Raw genomic sequence first — 26563 nt, forward strand, 5'->3', positions numbered from 1 at the left:
CATTTACTACAGATTATACCTTTTTATTACATAATGGTAATTTCAATGTTTTAAATTCTACAACTTATTTGTGATGGAAAGTCAAATCTAAATCCACGGGAATATGAGAAAATCTTGGTCCATTTCTGCGGGTGAGGATGGTATCAAATACTGTAACAAAATAATTAAATGGGATAATTTCTGTAACATTTTATGGCTTTATCTGAAAGACAATTGAATTTTCTACAAAATAACACCTAAATGATGTTTATGAAATTGTTACTGGGAATAAAAACAACCCCTTAGGCCCCCTAGAATATGAGAAAACAGGATACTTACATTTTGTAGGCGAAAGCAATTGTTCGTCGGTAAATTAATTATCACCGTATGACCACGCTTCTTTTGATGTAAGAAACGTGTACTTTGTGTCTTAAGACTATTTCACATTAAACTACTGGACAGGTGATAAACCCGAACAGAAAATGAGGTTTTTTTACCTGTAACTTTTTTATTTCTGCAATATGTAAACAATTGTCGGTATCAAAATAAAGCTTAACATTTGCTGAAAACTTTACATAATTCAAATTTATATTTAGTAAGCAAACTCACACGAAGTGAGGCCCTGAAAGGGGTTTGTAAAATGGGGACTGTAAGCAGGTTGACTGATGATAAATTCGAACACTTTGTCATTTACACAATTTTCTTCGTAGTGTTATATTGAAACTTTCCCCAAAAAGCTGCAACAGTCATTCCTGATCAAGTAATGAAAAGTGACCCAATGTCAGGCCTTCATGTGGCGACAGTGAGCATGCACAAAAAACACCCTCTTCCCCAGTAATTTTGAATAAAAATTGTTTATATGGATAAATGTAATATTTACCAATTTTGTTTTTATTTACACCAGTTGGTGTTGTCAGCGGAAACTATTAGATGGTGTGTTCAATTTTATAAATAACCGATTGCAATTGAATATTTCCAAGGTGGGCAACTTTATCATCTGTCCGGGTTTATCATCAGTACCAGTAATGTTGTTTTAGAAGCTAACATGTATTTTAAATGTAGTTTTAAAGGTACAAATTTTAACTCCATGCTCGCCTGTTTGTTTTTGGTTTACTAAGATCACGCCGATTCACGCTCTGACATGAGATCACGCAAGATTACAGCCAGTTGCCATTCTGTGTATTTTATACTTCTTTGCCGATGCTGATGATGTGATGACAATAACTCATCATTTTTTTCGTTAAAAAATCAGATGAGCTAAAACCTCAGTAACTTCTTGGGTAGAGTCTGACCAATTTTATTGCGAATTTCATCAGGAAATATAATCATACGTTTAATATAGACCTATACCTTCTGAAATGTTTAAACGTTTGTCCGCTTTTGTGTATAGAGCTAACAAAAACCTTCAAACTTGTTCAGATTTATTTACTTAGAATTTTGCCGCAAAGTACTGCAGAATGCACCTAATGGGATACAGATTTCAATTATTTCAGGGGGATCATGCCCCATTATATGTAACCTCTTGGAAATATGAAAAAATCACATGTGCGTATGCTGATTTTCAGGCCAGCTACGTCTCTTGACTTATGACTCGAAACAATGCAGATCATCGGATTTACTGCAGTCTTCAGTTCAAGGTGTGCTGGTGAATCGAAGTATGATTTTTCAAAAGGAGCCACTGGCAGGGATGTGTCAAAGAAAGGAAGACCTGAATGCATTACTGGTGTTTTAAGAGCTTCATCAGAAACCTCCACCACAAGAGGAATTGCTGCAACTGTAGATATAGTATATTCACATGTAGGTATGGAAATATTGTCAGTGACTATGTTCCCATGTTTGAATAGTCGAGCTAAAAACAAGAAAGTAGGTCAGTAGGTCATGGTTACAGTCAATTGACCTCTTATTATATAAGAGGTCATAATGTAATTATAAAAAGAGCTTCGCCAATGGGGTAATATACGCCCGAAGGGTTACATCAGAGGATGGCAGCAAAATGACTGTTGAAGCCCAAAGAACAGGAACAATAAAGGGAAGAAACTCCCGAAAAAAATATTCTAAGTTCACAAAAAAATCCTTACTAGGTACAGGTATGTCAAAATACACATAAAAATTGGAGGTACCATCCATGTTGTACCACAGAAAACTGGTCTCGGTTTTTCCTTACGGCCAATAATAAACAAGTTTCAAAATTAAAATATTTATAGTAATATAAAAGGGAAGTAATTCAACAAGAGCTGTCACAAAATCAAGGTCAAATTTCATTTCAGAACACATATCTATGCATGTGGTCCAAATTTGAAGCCTGTACCTTCAAAAATGTGAAAGTAGGTCACTAGGTTAATGTCAAGGTCAAAGTTTGTTTCGGTACACAATTCTATGCATGTGGTCTAAATTTGAAGCCTGTAGCTACAGAAATCACACATGACCTTTGACCCCCAAGTGTGACGCTGACCTTGAAGAGAGTCATCCGAAACATGCACTTTGCATGCCGTCTTGGTGTGGTGAACATTTGTGCCAAGTTTCTTTGAAATCCTTCCAGCAGGTCATGAGTTACAGGGCGGACACAAAACAAACTGATATGACCTTTAACCCCTAAGTGTGACCTTTACCTTGAAGAGAGACATCCAAAACATGCGCTCTGCACGTCCTCTTTGTATGGTGAACATTTGTATCAAGTTTCTTTGAAATCCTTCAAGGGATTCATGAGTTACAGAGTGGACACAAAATTGCTGATGGACTGACGGACAGATGGACAGATGGACTGACGGACAGCGGGGGTATAACATAATACGTCCCTTCAGGCGTATAATAAAACAGTCTAGGATGATCAGATAATTTATGAAGTATTATTTCCTATATAACTTATAACCAGATATGGACAAACACAGATTACTACAGATATATCTGCCCTGAAACTTCAATATCTGCCTGAGATGTGAACCAAGTGTAATGTTGGTTAAGGGAAGATGCTAAGGCAGATGCAAGGGAAAAGACATATAGTAATCTGTTCATCATAAGACATGAAATTCATAATGGAATCCAAGATCTATTCTTGTTGAAGATACTTAGCAAGTTTGTATCAAATCAAACCGTAAATGAAGTCTCTCTATGACTGCAAAAGCTAAAATAGCAAATTTTGGGCCTTTAAGGGGCCATAACTCTGGAACCTATAATGGGACCTCTTAAGTTTTCCAAAGGAACAGAGATATTATGCCAATACAAGTTGTATGCAAGTCTGGTTATAGTCGATGACAAAATGTTATCTCTATTGTGTTCACAAGCCAAAATTAGCAATTCTTAACCCTTTAAGGGACCGTAACTCTGCAACCCAGGACTAGATCTGGCCAGTTTCAAAAGGAAATGAGACATTATGCCAATAAAAGTTGTGTGCAAGTTTTATTGAAGTTGATTGCAAAATGTGGTCTCTATCATGTTCACAAGCCAAAAATAGCAACTTTGGCCCTTTAAGAGGCCATAACTCTGGAACCCATCATGGGATCTGGCCAGTTTAATAAATGAACCCAGATATTATGCCACTACAAGTTGTGTGCAAGTTTGATTAAGGTTGATCGCAAAATATGGTCTCTATCGTGTTAACAAGCTAAAATTGGCAAATTTTCGCTTTTTAGGGGCCATAACTTATGATGTGACCTGCCCAGTTTTCGAAAGGAACTGAGATGTTATACCCATACAAGTTGTGTGCAAGTTTGATAAAAACAAGCAAATTCAAAAAAAAAACACAAGAGGGCCAAGATGGCCCTAGGTCGCTCACCTGAGAAACACACCCTAACACAACATATTAAACAGTGTAAAAATACAGCCTCTATCGCATACACCAGGTTTTTCTTTGATTTGACCCAGTGACCTAGTTTTTGACCCCAGATGACCCATTTTCAAACTCGGCCTAGATTTCATCAAGGTTATCATTCTGACCAAATTTCATGAAGATCAGTTGAAAAATAAGGCCTTTATCGCATACACAAGCTAAATGTTGACAGATGACAGACAGACGCCGGACATCGAGCGATCAGAAAAACTCAGGTGAGCTAAAAACTTGACAGGCATCATCGCAGTTTGTTGGTTCATCTTTATTTCAAATTTCATGAAATTCTACCAGCTAGTTACTGGGAAATGGCTGTGGAAGGACCTTTTTGGGCATTTTTCAGTAAGTAAAGGGCAATAACTGTAATGAAAATTGACCAATCCAAAAAAAAAACTTGACGGGCATAATTGCAGTATGTTGGTTCATGTTTATTTCAAGTTTCATGAAATTCTATTTGCTAGTTACTGAGAAATGGCTGCAGACGACGGACACACGGACGGACAACGCCATTTCAATACCCCTCTCCAGATTTCATCAGCGGGGGATAATAAAATACGAAATGTGGTCTCTATCGTGTTCACAAGAAAACTGTGGACGGAGGGATGAAGGGTGATCACAAAAGCTCACCGTCACTACGTTACAGATGAGCTAGAAAAGGAGAAAGTGTAAAAAAACTTTAACCAAGGTTGGAACCTGGAGTGTTGCCAATACCAGGTCGAGAAGGATAGCTCTCCATATACTTCATACAGTCGAGCTAAAACAAAGCAGGAATTATATAATACTTCTACTCAAATTAAGGGAATTTATGTATCAAGAATGTCTCATTATACTCTTTAGTTCTTATTCCTGGTTTGGCACTGTGCTGTTAAGATGAATTATTTTACTTATTTTTAGGTGGCATGAAACTATCTTCATAGTGGGTTTCTGCCCTCTTGAAAGTTTAAGTTTTAAATTTAATAATCACAGTTTGATTGAAAAATGTATAACTATGAAGATAACCGCTTTATATTTTTCCAATGATTACTTAAAATATAATAAAATAAAAGGCTTAGTAATTCTACCAATGTAACCTGCAAAGGTAACCTACATTTGCTCTCCACGGCACTCAATTCAGTTCCAGCTACATCATATGAACATGTGTAAACCCAATGGAATTCACCTGTAAATGACATTGTTCTTCTTGAAACAAATAAAAACTGTGAAGCCTGAAATATGAAAATACCCACATTAGGCATTATATATTAACATAAAAACAAGAGGGTCATAATGACCCTGGATCGCTCACCTGAGTAATATCAGCTACATGTTTCAAATGTAAAACTGATGATGAAATATTAAAAAAGTCAGTAGGTCACATTCATGGTCAATGAAATTCAGTTTTACAATTTGTGTGCAAAACTGTGAAAGTCATCAAAATTTCAAGGCTGTATCTTAAAAAACAAGAAAGTAAGTCAGTAGGTCAAGGTCACAATCAAATGACATCATATTACTTGGGTCATCAGGTAATTATATAATTAAATAGTCTTGAAAATAGGATCAGATGATTTTTAAGTATTTCTCCTATATAACTCACAACATAACTAAGAGACCCCAGGAAGGGACCTCTTTTAACCCCAGGGGCATAATTTGAACAATTTTGGAAAAGGACTACTAGACAATGCATCATACCAAATATCAAACGCCTAGGTCATGTTTCTGACAAGAAGACACTTTTAAAGGTTTTTCCTATATAACTCTAAAACTTGGGACCCCCAGGGCAGGGCCTCTTTTCACCCAAAGGGTACAATTTGAACAATTTTTGTTGAGGACCATAAGACAATGCTACAAACCAAATGTCAAAGGTCTAAGAGTTGTGGTTTCAGACAAGAAGATTTTAAAACTTTATTTCCTAAATAAGTCTATGTAAAACTTGAGACCCCCGGGGCGGGGCCATATTTGACCCTAGGGGGATAATTTGAACAATCTTGGTAGAGGACCACTAGATAATGCTACATACTAAATATCAAAGCCCCAGGCCATGTGGTTTTGTACAAGAAGAGATTAAGTTTTCCCTATATAACTCTATATAAACCATGTGACCCCCGGGGTGGGGCCATATTTGACCCTAGGGGGATAATTTGAACAATTTTGGTAGAGGACCACCAGATGATGCTACATAACAAATATCAAAGCCCTAGGCCTTGTGGTTTTGGACAAGGAGATTTTTAAAGTTTTTCCTTTCAGTTGCCATGGCAACCAGAGTTCTGCATGGAACTCAATTCTTTGAACAATTTTGAAAGGGGACCACCCAATGATCATTCCTGTGAAGTTAAGTGTAATTCTGCCCAGTGGTTTTCAAGAAAAAGATTTTTTTAGAAAATGTTGACAGACGGACGCCGGACACCGCACACCGGACATTGAGCGGCCACAATAGCTCACCATAAGCCTTTGGCTCAGGTGAGCTAAAAACAACAAAGAAAAGACAAATTTTAAAGATCTTTAATAAAGCTTGTATAGACTGACCATAAAGAAGTTGTAGGAATTGACTTATAACTTAATATCATTTGTTTAACATAATTACTGGTCAATTAAACATTACTTATTCAATATAGGGTCATATTGTTAAATAGAACTCTTTCTTTTAGTTAATGAATTTGAGTGGCTAGTAGGATCTGTCTTTAGTCAGATTACTCTGTAAAATTATCTATATAGTATTTAAATAGGTATTGTTTCTTCCTGTGAACAGGATAATAAATAATGCTGCAAGTATAACTCTTACTTTCAGGTCAGACACTCCTATTACTTTTCCCATAGACTTCCATTATAAGAAATTACCCTGTCACATGACCCAAAATTGAGAAATGACCATTAAAATGTGATTCTTTCAGTAAGACAGCATTTCAGACACATAAAAATAGCAATTTTATATAGGCTTATCCGATCAAATTTCTTACAATATTTCTTCAGACAAACCTACCCCCTTTCTTGAATGGCATTTAGAGGCAAAATGCCCACTGTCACCTACTTTTCTAAATACAGAATTGTAAAGTCTACCATTCAGCCAGACACTAGTAAAATATTCCACATTTCTCAGAAAACATTTTATTGCTTGATTTTGACACAAATTTTATAATTGTAAACATAACCTTTTTATCCAATCAGCTTACGCCTCATTGAATCTTAGGGGTTTCCCTACACTTTTTCAACCAATCAAAAGCCGGCTTGTAATAGAAATCTCTGACCTAGAGAATATAAAATTTCAATATACATGCCTTTCAGTTATTATACCTTTAAAGTAAACACTTACCAAAGTAACAAATGTGTTGTTTTCACTCCCATCCAAAATTCTAGCCACCAGTACCACTTTCTGTATAGTATGTCACAGTGTCTTATGTCAACTGTACTGAAAATATGAAATAAAACTGCATTTTCTTATTCAAATGACCACCAGGAAGTCAGTGTTGATGCAAGATGTCTAAAACCCCTCCTGTATTGAGTGCATGTAGTCCCCTTTAAATAAACACTACTTACATACAATATTAAACATAAATGCTGCAGCAGGGTACTGTTTTCATACCCCACCCATCACTAAAAACAGTGATTTCTTCATTGTCAACACATTTTCTCATCCTAGGGGATTACTGAAAGTGACTTAAGCATTAAATAGACAGAAAACAAACACTAGCTGATATTTATATAGAGCTTACACACTATTTACACTACCATTACAATATTTTAGGACTTACAGGTCTTTCAGATAAAGCCCCACTGCAGTTAAATGTTTTCATCAGTTTCTGGCCATAGGGCCACAGATAAAAGCTGCTATTACTAATAAAGACACAATCACTTGCAAAATAACCTGCAACATTCAATAAGGAGAAGCATAATCTTGCCAAAAAATAAATAAATTTACCCTTGAGAAGTACTTTACTCTCAAATAAATAGCTGTCAAGCATCCCTAGAGTGCCATTTTTAGGTTTATTTGAAATCACACAATTTTAGACCATGGACAGCCTAAATGCATCTTTTAGAACACATTTTTACAATTAAGACTGTCTGTCTAACTACTTGTACATAAAATAACATTTCCAAGCCCAAAATACCTTACTGAAACAGTTAAAAGTTGAAATATTATAATTATAAAGATTTAAAGGGAGATAATTCACTTCTAATATGTACCAATATTTCAATTCTGATTACTCCAAGATTCAATTTGGGCATTTTTTCTGACAAAGTCAGTATTACCAGCACTGAAAATAAGTTATAAAACCTGTACATAATGCTGTAAATCTATTTAGACATGTGTAAACCTATCCAGAAGTCATTTTGTCAGAATGAGAAATAATTTTCCAGCTCTATCCAACATTTGATCCTCAGAATGCCTACATAATGTGACTGTAGCCTGAACACTTACAAGTACAAGTAAAATAGCTATATTTTGCAATATAAATTCCAATTGAAACAAACAAACAACACCTTAACAGGATTAGTGATTCTGGGGCAGTCTTTTTCTCTTGAGAATATATGACAATTAAACTTCTTGTGCTTCTTCAAGCACTTTTTTGACATACTCTTATGAGCAGGAAGCTTAAAGATATCTTAATATTCAAATTTCAATGTAACTCCTGCTTTCAATTCAACTTTTGAGCGACTGAATCAGTGAAAAACATCTGATATGAATTAAACATTATCAGTAAAAACCCAAAAAGGACAAATAAAACACAAAATTACATCCCGCAGACTGTTATTGCTTCAAGGAAAAGAGAAAAAGTTTCCATATATAATGCAGAAGGTTTTAGGAGCAAATTTTAAGTTATGCCTGTCTAAAAGAATGTATTTCAGTGTCCTACCTTTACTATTCTTCAACAATAACCACTCTGGCACTGTCAGTAAACAGGTTTCCTACAGTCTTGTCATAAAATCTTCATGGAATCATAACCGGTCAAATCTGTATGCAGACCTAAATGAAAGATTTATGAAAAGAAAACTATACATTCATCTTACACTCCACCCCTCCTTATGTTCTGCACACAAAGAAAATTCTCAGACATCAAATACTGCAAGTATCACCTTAGTCACATGCAATCACCTGTTTGAAATAATACCAATGCCAAAACTGAGGACCCCTGGTGCTGATAATGACTGAAAATATTTACTTAATGGACTTAATTCCTGTAATTTTATTGCTGAACAACCTAAGAGGCTTTGATTATCCTAAAACAATCCAACAGAAGAATGTATAATCACGAAATCTTCCCTCAGAATCAGTTCTTTCATTTAATTCACTAGTGTAGAAAATTCACTTTAGGTCAGACACTCCTATTACTTTTCCCATAGACTTCCATTATAAGAAATTACCCTGTCACATGACCCAAAATTGAGAAATGACCATTAAAATGTGATTCTTTCAGTAAGAACGCATTTCAGACACATAAAAATAGCAATTCTATATAGGCTTATCCGATTAATTTCTTACAATTTTTCTTCAGACAAACCTACCCCCTTTCTTGAATGGCATTTACAGGCAAAAAACAGATATACAGAATGATATGTACATATCCTACAACAATATAAGAGCCCGCCAGCTTAACTCAGTAGGGAGAACGTTGGTCTATGGATCGCGGGGCTGCGAGTTCAATCCCCAGGCAGGTGTATGCTGTTAGTGACGATTTGATAAAAGACACTGCGTCTTGATATTATTCGTCCTCATATGTGGACAGATAGCTCAGTGGTTTGCACACTGGCCTTCCAATCCTGAGGTCGGGGTTCGATCCCCGGCAGCTACTCGGGAATTTTCAGAAACGCTTTTCAGTGTTTCCCACCCAATTAGAGGTATACTGGTCAGGAACCCAGGCAATCCTTGCATGTATCAGTGCTCTACACTGGGCACGTTAAAGAACCAGGCTGTCTATTCGCAACAAGCTAGGCTAAGTTAGCCGGACAAGCCTGTATCTGATTTCTGATCTCTCTGTCGTGGGGGCTTTGTCTCACTCTGTCCCTCTGGTCAGATCGCTCTGTGTCTGTACTTGTAGAGGATGAATTATGCGCCCTGTGTGGCTGCATTTGAAATATGTAAAGCGCATTTGAACGTGAAATTGATCATGAAAAGGGCGCTATATAAATCTGGTATAATAATAATAATAATATAATTCACGTGGGGATGTTGACAAGATTTTGTTTTTCCTATGTAAAACTTGTGACCCCCCTGGGCTGGGCCTCTTTTCATCCCAGTGGCATAGTTTGAACAATCTTGGTAGAGAACCACAAGGCAATGCTTCATACCAAACATCAAAAGCCTAGGTCTTGTGGTTTCAGACAAGAAGATTTTTTAAACAAAAATCCTATTTAAGTCTATGTACAACTTTAAAACCCCAGGGCGTGGCATCTTTTCACCCCTAGCTTGCGCGCCTCGTGAGATCCGATCTGGCAAAATCCACTCGAGCCGAATACTGCATCCCAGATCAAGCTACTGTTATAATAACCCTATTTTATTTGCTAAAATACAAACTTGATTTGTTTTCATATAGCATGGAAAAATGTATTCGAGTTTCAAATACAAAGTTTGTTCAGTAGTGTCTGTCCGTTGGCCACTATACTCGAGTTATTGGTATAATGTTCACACCCTTACACCACGATGAGGTCGACAGACAAGTAAGGGAAAGGAAGGTCTCAATCAGGAAGGTTAGATTCAACTTCGAAAAAGTTTTCTGTTTATTTAGAATGCACTTATTCTAACTAAGAAGCAAACTAATCAATGAAATTACGGGTGATTTGTCTCAGAGAAAAAACCAATACATAGAGGAAATAACAGGTGAGCTAAAAATGACACCGCTATGAGAACAAGAGCTGTCTCCATAGGATGACACATGCCCCCGATGGCACTTTGAATGAATAGTTATGGCCGATGTTAGAGTTTAGGACCTTTGACCTACGGAGCTGGGTCTTGCGCGCGACACGTCGTCTTACTGTGCCACACATTCATGCATAGTTATTTTAAAATCCATGCATGAATGACAAAGATATGGACCGGACACGCCCATCAATGCACTATCCTTTAACGTCTAATTGTGACCTTGACCTTTGAGCTACGGACCTGGGTCTTGCACGCGACACGTCGGCTTACTGTGGTACACATTCATGCCAAGTTATTTGAAAATCCATCCATGGATGACAAAGATATGGACCGGACACGCCCATCAATACACTATCCTTTAACGTCTAAGTGTGACCTTGACCTTTGAGCTACGGACCTGGGTCTTGCGCGCAACACGTTGTCTTACTGTGGTACACATTCATGCCAAGTTATTTGAAAATCCATCCATGGATGACAAAGATATGGACCGGACACGCCCATCAATGCACTATCCTTTAACGTCTAAGTGTGACCTTGACCTTTGAGCTACGGACCTGGGTTTTGCGTGCGACACGTTGTCTTACTGTGGTACACATTCATGCCAAGTTATTTGAAAATCCATCCATCGATGACAAAGATATGGACCGGACACGAAAATTGCGGACAGACTGACAGACGGTTCAAAAACTATATGCCTCCCTTTGGGGGCATGAAAATACATAAAGGAAATTACAACTGATATGTCTAACTGAAAAAAAAAAACAATATGTTAAGAAAATTACAACTGTTATTGCTATGCAATAAAATACACGAAGGAAAATAAAACTGACATCATTATGAAAAAAAAATACATAAAGGAAATTACAACTGATATGTCTTAGGAAAAAATACAGAACATGAAGAAAATTACAACTGTTATTGCTATGCAATAAATACATGAAGGAAACAAAAAAAAGTCACATCGCTATGAAATAAAAATACAGATAGGAAATTACAATTGATATGGGAATGACAAAAGGCAGCACATAAAGAAACAACATCTGATATGGCTAGGAAACAAAAACATAGAGGAAATAACAGCTGACATAGCTACAAAAAAAATTCAGTCATAAAGGAAGTTAAAGTTGACAAGAAGTTAAAGCTGACATAAAAAAATGACACAGCTATTTAAAAACAAGAGGGCCATGATGGCCATGTATCACTCACCTGACCTATTAACATAAAGATCATCAAGATTAACATTCTGACCAAGTTTCATTAAGATATGGTCAAAAATGTGGTCTCTAAAGTGTTAACTAGCTTTTCCTTTGATTTGACCTGGTGACCTAGTTTTTGACCCCACATGACCAAAATTCGAACTTGACCTAAATATCATCAAGATTAACATTCCGACTAGGTTTCATGAAGATACAGTCATATATGTGGCCTCTAGAGTGTTAACAAGCTTTTCCTTTGATTTGACCTAGTGGCCTAGTTTTTTACCCCACCTGACCCAGATTTGAACTTGAGCTATTGATCTTCAAGATCAACATTCTGACCAAGTTTCATTAAGATATGGTCATAAATGTGGCCTCTACAGTGTTAACTAGCTTTTCCTTTGATTTGATATGGTGACCTTTTTCATTCCACGGATGCAAAAAAAAATGAAGATAAAAACAGAAATGGGACTGTGACATTTGTCGAGCAGATTTTTTAATGCATTGTATGAAACTGTTGAACTGCTCACATATTTCAGAATTTACAGTTTCAAAACCCTGCAGCCTACTTGACCTAAATGCACATGAACATTTGTGTGAATAGCCATGAAAAATGTCATGAAAAAAACGAACATCTTTGTAATAACCACTTTCTCTGTTTAAACAATACTCCTGTAAATTACATGCAAAATCATAAAAAATGTCATGAGGAGGCTTTTCGAGATAGGAATAAAGAGATGCTGCTGGGTCTTTTCTACCTTCTGCACCTGTCATATGAAATCCATAACAATGTCCATGATCTGCACAAAACCAAAGAAATAAATTTGAAGTTCCACGAGCTGAGGTCTGAGTTTTAGAGAACAGTTTATGACACCTATCAAAATCCATAGTTTCATCATCATGATCAACATTATTTCTAACAGTTCTGTCAGTATCAATACTGAACTTTCTCACATTTCTCAATTTCATACCATATTCATTGAAGTAATACGCCCTGCCAAACTTTTCAGGATTGTATGTATCTGCTTGCGGAACTGCTGGTTCTGGTTCAGTTACCTTTAAACTCAAAGATTCATTAACTATATACTGTAAGAACAACCTCAAGTCATGTGGTAACATAGAATTATTTTTCCTTAAGGCAGCATGAATGAGATCTCTTATTTCAGGTGCATAAGTACGCATTTCACTCATAATAAAATTATACTCTGTATTTTCAACTGTTGGATTGTTGAGAAACTGCTGTAACCGACCACAAAATGGTGGTGGTAACAAACTTGTTATAGATGCTGTGGTTGCTAACATTTTCAAAACAAAAGCATAAGCCAACTTTTCATTGTCATGGTCTGCCATAGCTATAAATCTAGAAAATGAAGGTGAAATTTCATCAGGTAGAATGTCGTTCAAAGAATTAACTCTTTCTTCCAGTTCAACATCAGGTATGACTTCATCATCTTTAACACCTTGTATAACTCTGCGTGCTAAATAATCTAAAGTAGATCTAAACTGAATAACTTCCTGTTTTTCTAATTCTTTCATGTTTTTTAGAAAACATCTATCCATTCTTCTATGTAAAGTTTCATTAACAGGGGCACCTTCATCAGTTTTATTTATTTCCTCATAACTGGCATGACGAAAGCCCACACCTACTCTTGTACCATCACAACACAAGCGCCGTGGTTTAAAACCACAACTTTTGCAAGGCACTCTAAACTCAATTTTCATATTTGCTGCCCAACTGAACCACCATCTTATAAAAAGTGTTGGACTCATAAACTTTGCATTTCCATGTCTAATTTTGTAATTTTCTGTCTTATATTTGCAAAAAGACGCAAAGGTACAACCAGAGTTCATAACCATTGAAACAAATTCCCAGCCTATCTCATCCCCTGCAGCAGTTTCCCTGCTCAGCACATGCAGTGAGTCTAATTCACCTTCATTCCACATAATTTTACAAGGACTTTCTTTATTATAACATACCCGTGTATGAACCTCGCACTTAACTGGAGCTAATTGTGTATATATAGTCAAAATACGGCTCTTTGGTGATTTTTCTATTTCTGTCAAACCTAGTTCACTATACTCATCATCATCCTCCCTTTTAAGCCATCCACTACCACATTCACATGTATTTTCAGGAATGTCAGGACACAGTATTGGGCCTTTCAAACACCCATCATCCAGTCGAGTTAAAGTTCTATCATTCCAGCCATCACGGCAAATCAAGTTACTTTGTAAAAGTTCACTGTCTCTTTTACTTGGTGGGTGATCACTCCTACATTCGAAATTCCATAACCCTGTGTTCACATCAAAGTTTCCTTTAAAATTTGCATCCAAAACATCTGTATTTATCCATAATTCATCTTCTTCTTCAACAACAGAGTCACTTTTGGGAATGTCATTAGTTAGCAATGATTCAAAGTCAAGAATGTCTTCCCAGCAATCTTTATTACTTTTCAAAACAGAAAGATGTTTACAGACCTCTGCAGAAGATAAATACTCTATATTTCTTTTGTGACCTTTTAAAGCCTTACAATAACCATTCAAACATGAGGCAATATACCTTTTTACTTGTTTCTTGTAGGTTAAATGGACAAATGTTGGATAGTCATCATCTCCAGTTAAAACAGAAAACTTGCGTGTTTCCTTCCCTCGTATTAATTCCACAATATCTTTTCCTTTAAAACTTAGAGCATTTTTGATGAATTTACTAAGATTGGTTTCAACCAACTCTTCTCCATTCACTATGCAAGGAATCACAGAATTTTTCAGAAACTTACAATGCATACATGTAATTACACTTTCATCCTCCAAATCAATTACATGAAATTCATCACCATTACTTTCAGTCTCATCACAGTTAATAAGTGTCCTGTATATACTGCAACTACAGTAAAAGTACTCGCCAGTTTCTTGTGATATTTTCGTTGTATAAACAAAATTATTTTCTTTAAAAGATCCATCTATGTCACTGTAATCATTCATACAAGCAACTATGCCACAATCATTTATTGACTGAATAATCAACTTTCCCCTTTCAATTAAAGCTAAACAAAAACTTTCATAAATTGTGTGATTTCCTGGTTTTCGAAACTGAACAGACACTGGTACTTTCTCCTCTAGTGTTTTTCTTCTTATCTGTAATGGTCTAATATTGTTGGATTTTTTCAGTCGTTTAGTAACTGGTTGGTTTATTGGAATATCAACAGTCTGGTCCGGGATGTTTAATTCTTCACATAATTCTGGAAACCATTTAGCATAAAATTTCTTCAGTTCCATCAAGTTTTTATTCAAATATAAATGACAGGTCTTGTTTCTTAATGATGTTACTACATGAGAGTTATCAAGAAAATTTGACTCAAATCTTGATGTTCCTTTGAAAAGTTCAGGTTTAGCTTTTATATCTCCGCTAAGAAAATTTAAAATCTTTGACTGTTCAAAAAGATTGTTGACACTATTAGATGTTTTCTCTAGAATGTCTTTGGAACATTTGGCTGAAACATCAAGTCTGTTCATTCTGAAGTCAAGAAGACAGTCTTTAATTTCCTCAGACTTCTCTTGATAATTTTCAGCTTCAATGAACTGATCTTCCATGTTGTTAATGGAACTTTTTGACTTATTAGGTAAACAATGTACAAGGAAAGATTCAAGACTTATATCAGACATCATTTCAGTGTCCTTGAGTTCCTCTATTTTCTGAGGAATGATTTTATTGACAGAATGCTTAAATATTTTATCTGGTCGTTTCCTCTTCAAGTCGTTAGCTCTTTTTAATTCCTCTTGATTTTTTGTTAAGTCTTCCACTGTCAAGACATTATGAAGCAATACATTTTCATCAGAAAATTGAAGTGATTCTCTTAATCGATTAAGGTATTTTTGTTCCATAATACCAATATATATTCCTGTCTCTATATACCTGATATAGTAAATACTTCTGTTGCCTATGTCGCATTTAAAAACGGTGTATACAAAAGTTCCTGCTGAACAGTTTTCCAAAGAACCTAATTTATATGCTTCTCTTTCAAGCGCAAAAACATGCTGTGTGTTAGGACTTAAAAAGTTACATTCCTTTAATTTTTGCAAAATCTGAGATTGTAGATTCATTGCAACTTTACACAAGGACAAATTATGCAATAAATTTCCAAACCAAGAATCATTCATAAAATACTCTGTATCTGACAATGGTTCTGAAACTTCACACTTCCGTTTTCTATCAGATTTCAATTTAACAGAATGTGCTAAGTTAGATGCAAATTCTGGACGATCTGTAGTAACAACATGATATTTCTTATCACTATAAACTGTATAAAATGGCCTGGGAACACTTTCAGCCTTGTGTGTCTTGCTTGTAACAGGTGGGACCTGCATTTCTTCTTGGCCCAAATAGTTGTCCCAGTGTTCACCTAATTCTGTTCTTTTACGAATGAATTCATCTCTTTTAATACCAAAGTTTGTTGGGTAGTGCACACGTTCAAAGTCTAAGTAACGCAAATGTTGGTCAACTGTATACGAGTCTGATGTGATTTTAAAGACTTCATCAAACAGGAGCAATTTCAGCTGAGATCTCTGAAAATTAAAGCAAATATAATCAAGGTTACCTTTTGACACAATCCTATAGAGTAGTGCTCTATCAAAATCCAATAAAGTGTAGGACTCTTATTAATTTCATGGTATATGACCTAGTCATACAGTAAGACAAAAATTGAATGTACTGACCAGATGTTTTGAAATCTAAAAAAGAACATTTAGAAAATCTGAAAATAGTAGCATTTCCATTATTCTTTCCTCCTACCACATACTCACAAATGTTGACATCATTAAATACTGATGAGGAGTAAAACGACTGCTATCAAATGCAATACATTAAATTCTTTCTACTGAAGTCATACTAGTTGTCTTTAATGTAAATACAGGTGTTTCTGGTAACAGTCACTGTATGGTCATAATGTAACTTTCTGACATTGCAAGACCAATTTAACTTTCAATTTATCTTCCACGTAGAGAAATAAAAACTGGAAAAGTTATGACTGGAGGTAGATATTACCAGGGAACGAACAAAAGCAATAAAATGAACCTAAAAAGTAGCTAATTGTGGTTGGGTGTAATATTACAAAGCAGTATCTATAAACACAAGATACAAGAAACTAAAACAGGTGCAGGTTATTCCATATAAAAATTCCCGGTGCAGTATATTTTTTATGTTGAATAACATTCATACAAGATTCAACATTCCAGGTCGAATAATTTATGAAATAAGGTGACATACTTTTAGTTGCTTGAAGCAATTTTTCTCAATGCCAGAAGTTAATTTAATTTAGTACGACAAGATCAACAAGAGCTGTTTGTAATACTGTGCGCTCGACTTTTCTCAGTGCTTGACTGAATAAAAGCTTTGCTATATTTAACGCTTTATAAAACTTTAAACAAAACAAGTTAAAAAATGGCATAACTCTGTCAAAATTCTATTCAGAGTCATGGGTATTGTTTCTCCTAGTGTGGACTTTAATAGTAACAGTGATATTTGACTTTATCAAAAACTACAAATGTATAACCAAAAATAATAAGTCAAAAGGGGGCATAACTCCGTCCAAATTTAAATTCAAGTTAATGGGACTGTTTCTCCTGGTGCAGACTTTGATAGTAACTATTTTAAGTTTCATGTCAAAAGCTTTCATAGTAACAGATATATTTGACTTTTACCAGAAACTTAACCAAAAAAAATCCAAGTTAAAAAGGGGCATAACTATATCCAAATTCAAAGCAGAGTTATAGGGATTGTTTCTCCTGGTGCAATCTTTGACAGTAACAGAGATATTTGACAAAAACTTTAACCATCAGTGAAGGCGACGTGAAGGTGAATACAATAGCTCTATTATTTCTCTGAAAAGATGAGTTAAAAAGCACAAATTTTATTTTTTATAAATTGAAACTTACTAACCAAATGTTGTGGACACGAGTTCAAATCTGTTGTTGCATTTAGTGTTCCACCTGGTATTACAGCATACCAATCCTCAATGGAAACAAATATGTTTTTATCCTGTAAAACCATTTTAAAAAACAACCTGTATAAACAATATTCAAAAGCATAAGTAACTAAAAATTATATCACTTTATAGCTGTTATAAGTATCAAAGAATATTTTAACAACTATTCTGCCAGTAGACATTTTTGACAGAATTCACTATTTTTAAGATGTTTACAACACAAAATTTTAAGAACATTATGTGTATTTTTCGCTCAGTTGGCCATAACTTTGGCCTAGCTGAGTAAAATCCTAAAGCAGGGTTTTTTTCCCTAATATGAGCGGTACTGATAAACGGTACCATTCCCAATGCCAGAAAGTGTCCATTTTTCCCAATCGTCGGTAATAAAAAAATAATAAAAAAAATAAAACTGAAAAGTAAATCGGCACGGGAACCGGTACCATTCCATAAATACAGAAAAAAAAACCTGTAAAGAGAACACTTTGTAGGCTATAAAACAATCCTCTAATGTTTTATGATTCTAAGTCAAGTACATTTTAATCCGGATGCAAAACCCCAGGTGCACAACTGCACATGCTGGCCAACATTCCTGTAAACTTTGATGACTCTAGGTCAAATACTTTTGGAGCTACGTGCGACACGACATTAAAATGAACAATTTTTAACTAAATCAGGGGCCATAACTCCTACACAACTGAATGAATCTGGACGAGAAACCCCAGGTGCACAACTGCACATGCTGACCAACATTCCTGTAAACTTTGGAGACTCTAGGTCAAATACTTTTGGAGCTACACGCGACACAACAATAAAATGACCAATTTTCAACTAAGTCAGGGGCTATAACTCCTACACAACTGAATGAATCCAGACGCGAAACCCCAGGTGCACAACTACACATGCTGACCAACATTCCTGTAAAGTTATGTGACTCTAGGTCAAATGCTTTTGTAGCAAGAGAAAATAAAGACTCACATTATATAGATGCTGCAGAACATGCCTTGCGAGGTCTTGTACACTGCCATCTGGTTTATTAAATGCACAGTCACCCCAGCAACACAAGCCATTAGAACGGGCGGCATGAGTTACAATATGTTGGTCCAAAGCTCCAACTGTACTACTGGCAAAGGTACAATCCTCCCACTGACAAATGTAATCCTAAAATTTTGAAAATGCCTTTCAAATATGAAGTCTGGAAATTCTTTTATTGTCACACTAAACTGAAATAAAATGGATATTTAAAAATGTGCAATGTTTTCCTTGGTACAATTGTACTGAAAATACCAAATTGTCAAACAGGTTGAATTGAAAATAGAGAATCTATCATGGAATAAAAGTTTAAAATTCAACAAGAGCTGTCAAGTGAGGCTTGAACCCAAATCGATGAGGGATAATTTGAAGTCAGCGACCTTAACCACACGACCACAGAATCGCCTACATATCAATAGAGTGATGCGCAATAGCTCAAGTTTGTGTCAAAAATATTAAGTAACAAGAGAGGTAAAGATAAAGTGTTTCAAAACACTATATATTAAGTATAATTCTAAGCAAAAAGGGGGCATAATTCATACAATAATGGTGCAAAAGTTATCCATCTTGTCATATGATGTGGGTGATGATGTGAAACAAAATTTGAATCAAATCCATTTCCTAATAACTGAGATATAGTGAAAATGCATCAAAATTAATTTTAAATTCCAAGGAAAAGGGGTCATAATTCATGAAGAATTGGTGCCAGAGTTATGCACCTTGTGTCATATGGGGTGGTTGATGAGGTGGCACAACTATTATAAGTTTGAATCAAATCCATTTAGTAATAACCGAGATAGAGTGAAAGTGTATCAAAACTTTAACCTGAAATTCAAAGTAAAAAGGGAGATAATTCATGTTATACTGGTGCAAGAGTTATGGCCCTTGTGTCATATGATGTGAGTGATGATGTTGAACAAATATTTTAGGTTTGAATTCAGTAATAACTGAGATATAGTGAGAGCATCAAAACTTTACCTTAAATTCTAAGTAAAAGGGGGCATAATTCATTAAATATTGGTACCAGGGTTAAGGGCCTTGTGTCATATGATGTGGACAATTGTGTGGAACAGCTTCTTTCAGTTTGAAGCAAATCATAGTATAAAGTTACAACTTAGTATTGCTATATAGACAATAATAATTCTAAACTGAATGAGCACAATCACTTCTTAAATCATTTTCAATTACTGACTTAAGCATAAACAGTAAATTATAAATATTTACAGGTCCAGGGTTGAGTTCCACATCACCAGACAGTAATAACTTTATCTGTGATAGGTCCACATTCCGAATGATCAGCATATTCAATATGACATGGTTCATCCCCTCACTGGTACATAGGTAAGATAAAGTCATCAGCTGAAGCAAGTCTCTCCATTCAGAGGGTGAAAAAACAGAAAACATACCTGGAACAGCAACAAAATGCAGTTTATATCATTAGTTTCCGTCAGAATAAAATATACAGTTTATTTAAGCTCTTTTAAGTAATTGTATGAAAACATATGAGCAATAAAAATTGTTGAGACTTTTGTAGAAAAAAAGCTCTTGCTGATTTTCATGGTATCATTACATCTGTTTTTAATTGTGCATACAAATTCGCATTTAAAAACATATTAATATTTGAAGACTAGAAATACATTCTGCATGCCCACTGGCAGAATGTCGAGCTGGCCAGCAACTATGGCCTCTAAGTGTGACCTTGACCTTAGACCTAGGGACCTGGTTCTTGCAGACCCTGTTTTAACATTTGACCTCTAACTGTGACATTGACCTTGGAGCTAGGGGTCTAGGTCTGGCGCAAGACACATCACCTAATTATGGGGAACATATATGCTAAGTTATTTTAAAATCCCTTCATTGATGGCAGAGTTATGAACCAGAAACAAAGTGTGACGGAAAGATGGATGCAGCCTATTTCTATATCCCACTCTCTTCCGTCGAAAAATGCAGGGAACAACAATAAATTTTCTGTCTACGAATTGATCAAGTTAGTTATTTCATACAACTATTGTACCTTCACATGACGGAATCTCCTTTTCAATATACCGGTTACTGTAACCCTTCTGTTTTGAAACAGTACTGCTTTCTACATCAGATACCTGAAAAGATATATAAACTAGCTAGAGCTGTTTTTGAAGAAAGTGCATGTCTCCCACAACTGCCTAATCATCTAATTAGCAAGTCAATCTTAAGTCTGTGCCTTTAAATAAAATATTCCTAAAAATGATTACATGTGCATCTTCGACAAGACTTTTATTTCAAAAAGGGGACAAGTTTCACCAAAAAAGTAAGTAATTACCTTGCCCTGTGAGTTCATCAATGACATACATGTGTGAATTTTGAAAGCATTTAGCCTAATACTTTTTCAGAAATTGTTTTACAGATTAAATACAACCCAAGATTTTAAGTTTAAAGGAGTCATCAAAAAAGCTAGATTTATGTATATCTGGCCCTGTCAAGTTATCTGAGGATGCTGATGACAGGTGTGAAGTTTGAAAAAAATTGACCTTGTAGTTCTGGAGAAACCAGCTTACATGCAAAACTTGACACATGAAAGGGTGACATAAGAACCTAAAATATTTTCAAATAGTCCAGCTAAAAATTGCAGGTTTGCGCACAAATAAATTAACAATTCTTTTAAAATGATACATAAGAACATAAATCACAACTTATATATATAAGTCATTTTAAAGTTTTTTTTAGAAGATTATATTATCCTAAATTTTTATAATTCACAATACTGGCTTACTATTAATCAAAAGTATCACTAATCCAATTTTTTAAAAGCACAGCCTAAATCAGTTTTACCTTCTGATTGTTAAATGTCTTTGAGTGTTTGTGGCGTGAATTCTTAGGCTTCTTTGTATATGCTGCTCCTCCTTTTATGGCGGTTCTGCAATGCTGTACAATGATATGATCAAGTAAAAAATCCTCTCTGGAACATTTAACCGCACAATCAGGGCAATACAACCAAGACACAACCTGAAATTAAAAGAAAAATACAAATGTATCAACATAAGGACCCTCAAATGAATTCATGCAACTGTTAACAGATAGACACTATAGTCATATGGTCTTGTGCAGTACAATTCTGTTGTAATGAGAGAAATCTTTCCCAGCTTTCAACTTCTCCAAGACCTTGTCATTCTTGCCTACCTAGTGGGGAAAGTATACATTTATCAAATAACATTCCAGGGATAGAAAACTTGGTCTAAACTAGCTAGCACTTTAGTGATTACCACTAACAAATAGTTGTCTTACTTAGTCGTGTAAGAACATTTCATGACTGGGAGGCATCTTGTGAATCTAATCTAATACATGCAATGTTTACTAACATTTAACTTTGCATGCAAATATTTAACCACAGTAAGACGCTTACACCCAGGTGAGTTGAACAGCTTCACATTTCATCGAACAGTCTGGTCAAATTATAAATTCAAAACAAGAAACGTAATCTTCTTTCAACTTCAGATAACTTTTTCAGTAAAACATTTTTGGTATGGTCATTCTTACCTTTCTTCTTTTTGTTTCAACGTTCTCTGGCAATACACTTTTATGGCCTAGTCTACAAAACTCTGTTTCTACTGCAACAACTGTCCTGTCCTGAATGAAGATAATGATATTCTGTTGTTTAAATTTAATATGGTAAGTCTGGGTTTACTAACACAGACAACATTTGACATTTAAAGTAGAGTAATATTATTGGCAGCAATAAATTACTTGAACAACTTCTTCATTTTCATGTTTGATAACGGACTTTTCTGAGAAAGGATAATGAACTTTCGTTAAATATATTAACTCTGAAGTACAAGAGTAATATACATATGTTACTAATGTGCAGAAATGACCAGAAACACATTCTTCTTTATTTTTCAGGCATTCTTCATACATATCAAGAGCTTTAAATATTTTTGGACTTTCCAAAACTATGAGGAAAAACTGTTAATTTACAATACTATGGAATCAGCAGGATGTGACGTGGGTATTTTTTATGTTCTACACATAGTGTTTTGATATGCATTTAAAGAAAACTCTAATGTGTATTCTGCAAATATAACTGGGTATTTACAGACTCATGCAGCTTATCTGTTGCTCTATCTTATTGCTTACTATTCTAAATGGTATTTCTACAGTCTAATCCTGGGCCATAAAATATGGCAAACTTGGGACTAATGAACAAACCCGAAAGAATCCATTCACTTTGCAGGATGGAACTGCAACTACAACACCACTGCCAACTTCAATATTAACAAAATTCTTATCATCTGCCGGTCTGAAATTTAGAAAAAAAGGAATTAATGTCATAACCATTTGAAAGAGCACTTTAGTTTATTTCAGCTTTAATGCTGCATTGTCCAGATATACTTTCTAAATTCAACAGAGAGAACTGATGCTACATTTATATTTTTGTTTTCTTTTTGTTTAGTTTAACGTAATACTGACACAACTATAGTCATAGTGACTTTAAAACTTTTATGCTGGAGGAAGATCTTAAGTGCCCTCCTAGACATTACTTCAGGCAGCACAGAAATCTGGGCAGAACCACAAACCCTCCATAAGTCCTCACATTAAAGAATTGTACATCCAAAGCAGGTTTTCAAATTTATCAATGTCATAAAGAAGAAGAAAACAATAGCAACGACATAACTTTATATAAAAGTTATCATAGCTTGATATATTTAACCAAAAAACACTGGTCTTACACATCAATAAACAACTACACAATTTTTAATAGACAGACACCAGTGTTATAACTTATAACATAATATTAAGTTATTTTGAGCTTAAAATAATTCAAAGAAAAAATACAAATTTCGATTTTACAGAGAAACTTAAAACACCTAACAGTAATTTTCTGAAATATTTACTATCCGGTATATGTAATATATTTGTTCAATTAAATGGGGTTTATGAACATGTTTAAATAACAATAATAATATAACAAGAACATACAAGAAAACAATACAAATAACATTATTATGGAAATAATGTTATACCTGGAAAAAAAACTATTAAACATCCAAAATTTTATAAGACTAACCTTTACTTCATTCCAAAATACTAACATGCTTAATTTGCTAATGACATGTTCTGACTCTTATCCCAAATTCAGGACTAGGGGATTAACACTGAATGGTGACTGATTTCAAGGCAGACTATTTAGTAAGGCATAAGGTTATTACAAATTTTGGGATTTGATTTAGCCAGATCTTTCATGCAAATATTCATGCAAACTTCACTATTGAAAAGGAATGTCATTTTCAATTAAAAATTCAGTAAAGACTATTTCAGGAAATGTAGAGAACAGAGTTCTTTTAAAACAAGAGCTGTCGGAGGACAGCAACGCTCAACTATTCAACAGCCTTGTCGATTGAATGAATTCTAAGTATGAACATAAACAAATTAAATTTGCGAGGAACTAGCTACCATACCTACATGCATCATGTAAAAAATGGTAATATTTTCAATTGATAGGACACGAGGAATAAAATGTCATGTAAGTTTTTCCTAATAGACCAAGTACACTGTTGAAAATGATGACAGAAAATACTACCAAAGTAGGTAACTCTGTGATAGGCAGTACAGCATGTAAGGTAGTATTTTCTGTCATCATTACCTGCAGTGAATATTAAAAATCAATAAAACAGTATTTGTCAACCCTGAATGTTGACACACTTGTAGTTAAATTTAACAGACATGCTTTCAACTGAAATAAACATGCTTCAACTATTCAGACCTTTTAGGAAACTCTTTCTTAATATACTGCAAGGCAAATTTTTTTTATTAAACTTTCATTTAAGTACATGAAAAATTAGTATATACAAAGTAAAAGATTTGCTAAAACACGCAATCATTTATGCACAAGTATAAAATAGCACAATATTGTTAAATGAGTCCATGTAAATACAGCACTGATATTATTCAATTCCAAGTCAATAAACAAAGCCACTATTCAACAAAAGCTTTAGTGACAACAAACAAGTAATTTATCTATGGAAAGGTTATTCAAAGCAATAAGTTTTTAATAGAGTGTGAAAGCTAAATATATGCATGATGTATTCATCAAACTTAATGATAACAGAAGTAAATAATAAATATAATCTGTACAGATGTAAAATAATTACATTCATCTTGTGCATCCACTTGGGCCTTCTCCTATGGTATTTTCTCCTAGGTCGGGGGTGACTTCTGTTATAAATTCTCTGCTGCTAAATAAAAATGTAAAAGTTAAGATTTGCTACAAGACCATTACTTTTGAAGAATGAATTTTTATCAACAATAAATGTATATGTTTATTAATAAAGACTTGATTATCCTGTCTTACAATGATATAGTTTTAATTCAAATTCTAACTGGAGAAACAACAAGACAATGGAGTAGATGCAAATCAATACTTTATACTATATATAATACATAAAAACTGCTTTCTATGCTTTCAGATTAATAAACGAACCTTTTCTGTTAAATTCTGTGTCGGCTGCGAAGTGCTGGATACAGTCACTGTTTCAATAATCTGATGTGTATTCTGAAAGAATTTAAGAACAAGTACAAAATTCAAATCAGAGTTATGGGGATTGTTTCTCCTGGTGTAGACTTTGATAGTAAATAACTGTTTAAGTTTCAAGTCAATATCTTTGATAGTAACAGAAATTCAAATCAGAGTTATGGGGATTGTTTCTCATGGTGGAGACTTTGATAGTAAATAACTGTTTAAGTTTCAAGTCAATATCTTTGATAGTAAGAGATATTTGACTTTATCAAAAACTTTAACCAACGGCTATAAATCAATTATCAAGAAAACCTACCTCTAGTACTGACTGTACAACATCACTGTATAATGCTGGCAGACCTTCCGATATCTCCTCAATGTTGAATTCCTTCTCTCTGCTATTTAATGGAGGCCATTGTTCATCACCCAGAATGAAACCTGTGGTGCCTTGAGTAGGTGTGTCCATGTCATTCAAAATGTCTAACTTAATGGACCTCCAACACATCTCACCACCCTCACTATTCAAATGTAGACCATCCCTTCTTAAATGTTCCTTACCATGAAAATGTTTGGTGTAGACATGATACTGCAAATACGGGATATAATGACAAACCTCCTCAACCGCTCTGTTGATAGACTCAATCCAAGATCTTACTTGGCTAAGGTCTCTTCCGGTTTTTAGCCCTGTATATTTGTTGTAAGAGCAGTCTAATTCCCTTGGCAGTATTTCACACAGATAAATGTTTGTATCTGGTGACATCTCATGTATGTGGTCACACAAGGACATCAGAGAGCTGAAATGTAACAAAAAGATGTAGATGCAATATTGTCAAGTCCAAAAACTAGGGTTGGGATGATTTCAAAATTTTGAAACCTGTTAATCATTTGTATGAAATCAAATCTAACCGGTTAATTGGTCGCCATATTTAAAATGCTGTTTTCTTTCCCGCCGACCATATAAAGGTACTCCCAGCAGCTGACTTCATTAGGAACTTACGGACTTTACCGTTTAGAAGCAGTGAGTGTAATAATTAAGTCATATTTTGATGTATTTTATTTTAGATATATCACAACAGGCAAATCTGAGACTATTATGTTAAAGTTGATGTGTTTTAGCAAAAATATACTGCAGGTCTATGAGCTGGTCAAAGAAATGTATAAACATCAAAAAAAAGATTTGTGAGATTTATTGTTTGAGAGCGAGTAGCAGTTTGTCAAAATTGAAACCGGTTT

General features: G+C 34.8%; 1 protein-coding gene and 1 long non-coding RNA gene across 3 annotated transcripts; both read right to left on the reverse strand.

The window, feature by feature from the left end:
* Window positions 1-4625: 4625 nt before the first annotated feature.
* LOC123543500 (uncharacterized) lies at window positions 4626-7755 on the reverse strand. Its single transcript, XR_006684984.2, has 3 exons — window positions 7695-7755; window positions 7089-7184; window positions 4626-5007 (listed from the first exon to the last, which is right to left on the reverse strand). It is a non-coding gene; the product is annotated as an uncharacterized LOC123543500 (long non-coding RNA).
* Window positions 7756-10474: 2719 nt separating this feature from the next.
* LOC128550109 (uncharacterized) lies at window positions 10475-26167 on the reverse strand. 2 transcript variants are annotated; one of them, XM_053528271.1, is made up of 12 exons: window positions 25647-26167; window positions 25295-25366; window positions 24966-25049; window positions 24578-24603; window positions 23023-23113; window positions 22354-22443; window positions 21649-21822; window positions 20855-20939; window positions 20065-20246; window positions 18787-18969; window positions 17766-17864; window positions 10475-16393 (listed from the first exon to the last, which is right to left on the reverse strand). In XM_053528271.1, the coding sequence occupies exons 1-12, from the start codon at window positions 26115-26117 to the stop codon at window positions 12182-12184; spliced, it is 5769 nt and encodes a 1922-aa protein (XP_053384246.1). In that variant the 5' UTR covers window positions 26118-26167; the 3' UTR covers window positions 10475-12181. The 2 variants fall into 2 exon arrangements, with proteins under 2 accessions (XP_053384246.1, XP_053384247.1); XM_053528272.1 differs by having other exon boundaries at window positions 10476-16393; window positions 24966-25046.
* Between the last annotated feature and the right edge of the window lie 396 nt (window positions 26168-26563).

The sequence above is a fragment of the Mercenaria mercenaria genome, chromosome 17 (assembly GCF_021730395.1).
Source record: "Mercenaria mercenaria strain notata chromosome 17, MADL_Memer_1, whole genome shotgun sequence".
Classification (NCBI taxonomy): domain Eukaryota; kingdom Metazoa; phylum Mollusca; class Bivalvia; order Venerida; family Veneridae; genus Mercenaria; species Mercenaria mercenaria.

Excerpts from the sequence above, each read along its gene's own strand:
- LOC128550109 (XM_053528271.1), bottom strand. The coding sequence starts at position 26,117 with ATGTCCTTGTGTGACCACATACATGAGATGTCACCAGATACAAACATT. Across the intron at positions 22,444-23,022 it reads AAGTGAATGGATTCTTTCGG|GACAGGACAGTTGTTGCAGT; the intron begins GTTTGTTCATTA and ends ATCTTCATTCAG. Across the intron at positions 21,823-22,353 it reads TTGAAACAAAAAGAAGAAAG|GTTGTGTCTTGGTTGTATTG; the intron begins GTAAGAATGACC and ends TTTTAATTTCAG.